The sequence below is a fragment of the Papilio polytes genome, unplaced genomic scaffold (assembly GCF_000836215.1).
Source record: "Papilio polytes unplaced genomic scaffold, Ppol_1.0 DF823980.1, whole genome shotgun sequence".
In the NCBI taxonomy this organism is placed as follows: Eukaryota; Metazoa; Arthropoda; class Insecta; order Lepidoptera; family Papilionidae; genus Papilio; species Papilio polytes.
Window position 1 is genome coordinate 165,761 of NW_013525224.1, and position 7,058 is coordinate 172,818.

Sequence of the window (7,058 nt, forward strand, 5' to 3'; positions counted from 1 at the left end):
AGCTGGCAGCCGGCGCTGAGCGCGCGGGCGTCGTGCACGCTCACCTCACCCGACTTGTACCGCGGACCTACTATGTCCCGCGGACACAGCCGGAGAAGACCCTGAGAAGTGTTTCAACAGTAGGCAAAATTTAAACTATAACAATATTTCATTTTTAATCTTTCTTTTTAGAGGAGAGACTTTTCATCTTCAAAAATACATGGCAATCCCATCGTGCAACACTTTGTGATTAAGATACGAGCTGACATAATCAGTCGCATTGGTATAAGGTTCAGCTAAAATAGAAACAATGAAGTCAACATCAGCTGGGTTGAGGTTTAAATCCCCAAAAAACAGCGCGTTGTCAGTCTCTATTACATTCTTTAGAAAGTGTTGGATATCTTCTGGCTATACCTATCTCGTAATAAATTACAACAAAAGGCAATCAACATATAAAAGTGGTTTGATTTAATAATCATGTTGGTACTTTAGTGCCGTGTTATTTTTTTAATTTTCAAGTGAAACTCATCATGTCATCCGGAAAATTAGGCAGGATTGTTGAAATGTTAGTCACGCAGCGTAACGCATGAGTGACGTGGAAAACGTTTTCATCGACGTTGTCTAAAAACAACTGAGAAATTGTGAAACTTAGATTTTATATATTTCGCGTTTAATGATTGACTTGAAGATTTAAATTCAGGGTATCAACTTTTCTAAAAATAATATCTTCATTTTATTTTTAGAAGAGTTGATACCCTGCTGTTCCTCACGACTTCGTTCGCGTGAAAAAAAAATATGGCTTATATAACTCAAAGATGAATTAACTTTCTAATGGTGAGAGAATTAAAAAAATCGGCTACGTAGTTTTAACGTGAATCACACAAAAATACAAATATTTCCTCCCTATAACAAACGATCTACCTTATAAAACAAGCCAATTGCAAGCCGTCTTCTATACTCCACAGAAAGTTCAGGTCGCTTCCTCGTGATGACCAGCTCGTCGTCTAACACCTTGATGGCGGCCTGCAACGTCTCGTTACAGAACAGAAACTTGCCTTCCAAAAACTTTTCAGTTCTGTACGCCCTAGAAAATGTCGGAGACAATCCCCCGAATACTAATCTGCATTCCACAACGGTATTATTTTTGTTTAATTTATAGAGAAAGCCAGCGTGGACTATGGCGTGAACATTCTGCGCGCGAGGCATTATCTGAAACATGTTCTTGTAATTAAAAATTTAGTTTCTATAAATAAAATGTTATTACGTTCAGACAAATAAAATTAGACAAACAAAGGTTTGTTGTTCTATGATTTTTGTATCTTACCTTGAATGTGACTAATTTATAATCAGGTGTCAGAGGTGGCAAAAGTACGTTGATTATAATTTTTCCAGACATGTCTTCTTTTAAAAATTCCTGCATTGTAACCGTTTTCTTTTTTAAACGAGTCACTAAAATGTAACATTACAAAATTGCAAATAACAGTCGTATTTGTTTAATACAAAATTCTTAGAAATCGTTAGAATTAAATGTTTTGATGGTAAAAATATTATTTATTAAGATAACTTTTCCTCGCCTCTCCTCGTAAGCAATTAAAGAAACAATCCAGTAACAAAATTTTGTTTACATCACCCAGGAATAGTGTAATTTCCTGACAGCGAAAGAATTTTTAAAATTGGATCTTGAGTTTCAGAATCTATTCATTGCAGACAAAAAAACGAAACATTTCAATAATTCATCATCATCATCACCAGCTCTTTATACGTCCCCACCGAGTGGCTCGGAGCCTACCCCAATGCGGGGTGACTAGGCCATAGTCAGCCACGCTGGCCAAGTGCGGGTTGGTTGACTTCACACATATCTTTGAATTTCTTCGCCGATATGTGCAAGTTGCATCACGACGTTTTCCTTCACCGTAAGAACGTCGGGTAAATTATGTACATATGAAAATTCGTAAAATCGAAAATCACATTGGTACGGCGGGATTCAAACCCAAGACCTGTAGATTACAAGTCATGTGTTCAAACCACTGAGCCACCGACGCTCTTTTCAATAATTATCTTTATAATATTAGTATAGATATGTTACGTACAAATTGTGAGCTGTGCTCCAACAGTTTCAAACAAAAGGAATAAATCTGAAGGAAATTCGTGGTGTTTGTGTTTTATCATCAAATTCCCTGCAACCGTACCAATCTGGAAATTAAAAGCATGGTTTGAAAAAGTGCATTAACAATTCATATTCAATAAGTGAAATGTATAACATACGTACATTCCTCACAGCAATGTGAGCCACCATTTGAATGTGATTGTATAATTTTTCTAAATATCTAAAGTAGTATTTTTTACTATATAATAATTTGAATATGTCCAAAGTCTCGGTGAGAGTAGAGCCGGCTCCTAAAACCAGGTTTTGATCCAAAACAAAACCTTTCAGTTCTGATATTCCAGTAATGTCAATTAATATTCTAGGATAATCGAAAATAGGATATGCGCCTGGAAAACAAAAACTAACTATTAATATTAGTAAAATTGACAATAGTAATTATCTTTTAACAATAATGTGCTCGTTGTACCTTTAGCTGTGTTCCCACCAACAAGCATGTAGGAGTCAACATTTTTAGAAGAAATAATATTAAGGGCGTCTTTTAAGGTGTAAACTCTATACCAGTCTCGGCCATCTTCCAGTTTAATGTAAATGGAAGAAGATTTATCAACTTCTTCTTTCAACACCATACACCAGTCGGAATCCTCACAATTGCTTTTATTACATCCATCCTTTGTCTTGTGACAGACATGCAAGTCTTCTATATCTGATATTCTTTTAGAAACGGGCGCGTCTACTGCAAATCGCTTGAAAGCATCAAGAATTGATCTGTATCCAGTACATCTGCACACATTGCTCCCAAAAGACTGCTCTATTTCAAGCATAGTCAAGTTTTTTCTACTTTGAAGCAAGCTGGAAAATTAATTTTCTGAATTCTGTCCTCGTTAAGGCAAACTGTCGAGAGCAATTTGCTGGAGCCAGCAAAGTGCAATGAAACAGTTGTGTAGTATGAATAACTGTACCTGTGCATAGCCATGACCCAGCCGGGCGTGCAGTAGCCGCACTGCGTGCCGTTGTGGTCCGCCAGCGTCGTCTGCAGCTTGCTGTAGCCCGCCAGCCGCCCGCCCGCGCCCTCCACCGTCGTCACCTCCCAGCCCTGGCACGACGTCACCAGCACCATGCACTGGCAACACACTCCTGCCGTCAGTTCGCTGCGACCGGCCTGTGACTGAGCCCAGCGCTGGCGCAGCTCGTACCGAGTTGACGGCGGCGGGCGCGGTGTCCGGTCGCCGCACGCTCACGATGCAAGCGCCGCAGCCCGCTTCCAGGCACATGTACTTGGTGCCCGTCAGCCGCAGCCGCCGCCGCAGGTACTCCAGCAACGTCACATCCGTGTTCACTTCGCAACCAACTGGGAATTAAACATTTCGCAGAGAACATGAAATACCACGTGGGCATAATGACCTAATGCACTTAAACAATACCATAAGTTGCGTTTAAAATTTCAACATTCACTTTGTCCTCGTACCGTTGAAACATTTGTGCTAACAAATAGTTAAACAAATAAAAATGAATCTTTAGGTGTTGTACATGATCAAATGGTTAGAAAACTTTTTTCTTAATTATTTTTGATATTAAATGCATTTATTTTTTTATATAAGTTTTTTATAAAAATAATAAAATGACCGTTCCTTTTCAAAGTATACTTACCGGAGTAATAAATTCCATTAACTTTGAAAGTGATGCGATCCATAACTGTTTAATTAGATATTGGCTGACAGTGTGTCTGCACAGTCCAGTGGCTAGCGGCACGTCAGCACCGTGTCTCACGTAACAAGCAATGTCACAAATACGTCGTCGTACGCTCACTGCTCACTGGTGCTGTCTACAGGCTCGTGTGTATCAACGTAAACAATATTAACACCATTCATGTACCAATTAACATATTGTTAATCATTTAACACACATAATACATCAAAATTTACTTTCTATTTCATGTGAGTTCGCGCACACGAAGGTCAGAGCGATTAAAGCCGTAAGGGAGTTTCGTTTGTACTTTTTTCGTATATATCCTATTTTTTTGTATTTCCTAATTCTACGCGAGTCCTCCGCCGACAATTCCTGCACTTTCACTTCCCATCCTTCCCTCATAAGAAAATAATGGGGAGGTAAAGTGACTAAAACTAGGCCTCCGGAACTAACAATCATCAAATGAAACGTGGAATTGCTCCCACTTCACGCCTGTCTTCTGTGAGTTTTTAGTATTACACTGGGCGAACCGGCACATTCTTGTAAAGATGTTAAAGTGGGCTATACCATTATTATCTTGCAAGAAAAACCGAATCTATAACACAACAGCTGTCAGCCGAACCGACCGTATGTAGCGGGCTTTAGTTTTCTCTGTAGTAAAACCTATGTAAAACTATAATGTTATTTCTGCGTTTTATAAGATAAATGAAAAATAAATTAACTAAATTTATTGGTTACTATCAAAAGCCTCATTAATTGATATAATAATACATTTAAAATACTTCTCTTCAGTTATTTAGCATATTGGGCAATTTTTATCTGTCAATGCCCTACAAAGTAGTCTACGCAGGTATGAGCTTGGCATGTGGTACATGGTAAGCAATTTGTTGTTTATTGTTGACGTTTACTAAATGTTAATATAACTAGGTACTTAGATAGTTTACTATGATGATTGTCAAAAACGATAGGAGTTAGTGGTCACGCTGCATAATTTAAAGACATATTCGATTTTTTTTCTGGTAACTTATCGTTAACACAGCCGTAATCCAAAGATAACGTCATCGATGTTTTAATGTATTTTTTCACGAAATGATTGGTTCATGTTGGTATCGGCATTAGTTATATTGTTTTTGGAAAGTAGTTTTTGATATTCCTTATTCACGACAGTATATGCTTTTTTGAAAATTACTGTATAAATGTTATCACTATACTATGTTGTTATCACTATTCTGGCCTTACAACATTATGAATAAAATATTAAACAAACAATGAACAAAAAAAAATTACATAAACTAAGTAAAATCTTAAAGTTGCAATAAGTTAAAAGTGAAACTGCACGTGCACTGCACTCGCACTGCACACACACTAAAATCATCATCACATCACACTAAGTTTTTTAAATTACTTCACAAAAGGGCGCGAACGCACGAATGACGTCACACACGCGTGATGCGTCGCCCTCGCCCGTACCTCGCCGCTCTCGCCTCTTCCTTACCCCCCCCCCCATCCCGCGCCCGCGTCGCCACGCGGGTCCCGGGCCGCCAATTTTATGGAATGGCTGCTGGCTTCTATTGCGTTAGTTTTATAAAATCCAAATATATTTGAATGCTAAAATGAAGACAAACCTGTTACCTTCTGATATAATTCGTATGGTGCTCCTCTTGTATGCACGATGTGATAAATATTGCAGTTTATTAAACCCAGATCGTTTGAACCATGTATAAATGTAGACTAGGACCATTGATAAAATCATCATTTGCCGATAAACACACGCTATATATAAAAAATAATAAAAGAGAATTGTTAAAATAAAAAACTTCCTTGCGTTGCTCGCTTCAGATCTTGTTCTCTCATTCGCGCCTAAAATCCTCGTTGTTTCTTTAATTTAATTTTGTTTATGGCTTTCTTGACGGCCAGTACAATATTAAATATTCATCCACAATCTTTTTCCAACTTAAACAATTATTAATTTTACAAATAAGTACCTATCTTACAAAACATAATAATTTTTTTAATTTTAATATGCTCTTACTTGTAAATAAATAAAAATATGTTTACAGCTGCTGTCAGTGTTCAGTGTTCATCTGTTATCAATAATTGCTAAACCTATATGAAGAATATGATTTTAGGTTATGTGGGGAAAAAATGTTTTTTCTCTGAATTAAACCAATAAATATTAATAAGTGGTAATCGTACAATAACGCAGTTAGTTATATTTAAAACCGTTTCGTCTCCACTAATAGAGACTACTTTGTTTGATAATATCTTGAACTGCATTGCTTATGCTGTTTATCATTTCATTACTTTTGGACAACTAAATGTAACATGTTAAATTAAATAAACAATACAACGCAGTGCTAATCTCTATAAATGTCGGGAAAGATTAAAATTTTTAATTATTACACAGACTTCTAAAATTATATAACCTATATCATTTATTTATCTAAGGACACCTTGAATGTTTTGTAGTATTGAAATTTATTTTTGGAACATATTTAAGTAACTGACGTTTCGGGTATTTTATGGCATTTGGTAACCACACAATAATTGGAACAAATCGGTGTAGTTTGGTAAATACCAAACTACACCGTAGTACAAGTATAAATATACTGCAATACAATGAATCTGCCAATCCACATTTTATTTAGGAGATCCACTTTGTCTATGGTCAACAATATTTATACTGTAAACATTTTTGTAATTTTATATTTCCGCACATAAAATACTTTTGCGGAACCAAAACCAGCAAACTGGCGCTGGGATTTAATCCACTGTTGCATTTTTATCATTGTAACAATAACGGATAGTTATATAAATATTAGTTCAGTAAAAACCAAGCATTTTAATTTGATAATATAAGAATATGAGCACATTTCTAGCAACCGTTGTTTTAGTTACTTTTGTATAATTACTTGGCAGTTATGGATCGAGTAACATTTAAAGTTAATGGAATTGAATATTCGGGTAAGTGTTGAAATGTTAAAAAAAACCTTGACGTTGATATTTTATCTCATTAAGAAAAGGTAAATCGTAAATTTACTTTTAGTCATGAGGCCTAAATCGAACAAAACTTTGACCTATTTTTCCCCTTAAATTCTCTAATTTAAAATAATAATAGAGTCTAAAAGTATAATTACATAAAAGCTTTTAGTAAATCTGAGCGATGACATCATCATTGTGGTACTTGATTTTTGTCTCAGTTGGAAGTGAGGTGGGCACGGATGTGACGTTGCTGGAGTACCTGCGGCGGCGGCTGCGGCTGACGGGCACCAAGTACATGTGCCTG

General features: G+C 36.6%; 1 protein-coding gene across 1 annotated transcript in view; it reads right to left on the reverse strand.

Annotated features, from left to right (window-relative positions):
* The window catches only part of LOC106101431 (xanthine dehydrogenase/oxidase-like), a 9,115-nt gene extending 5,289 nt beyond the window's left edge, over positions 1–3,826 (reverse strand). The window contains exons 1-9 of the mRNA XM_013280668.1: positions 3,734–3,826; positions 3,280–3,434; positions 3,046–3,206; positions 2,553–2,935; positions 2,249–2,472; positions 2,070–2,172; positions 1,304–1,428; positions 901–1,188; positions 15–101 (exon numbers count right to left, since the gene is read on the reverse strand). Coding sequence (XP_013136122.1) covers positions 15–101; positions 901–1,188; positions 1,304–1,428; positions 2,070–2,172; positions 2,249–2,472; positions 2,553–2,935; positions 3,046–3,206; positions 3,280–3,434; positions 3,734–3,776 — 1,569 coding nt within the window. The 5' untranslated portion in view covers positions 3,777–3,826. The remainder of the gene's footprint in view (positions 1–14; positions 102–900; positions 1,189–1,303; positions 1,429–2,069; positions 2,173–2,248; positions 2,473–2,552; positions 2,936–3,045; positions 3,207–3,279; positions 3,435–3,733) is intronic.
* Positions 3,827–7,058: the final 3,232 nt, after the last annotated feature.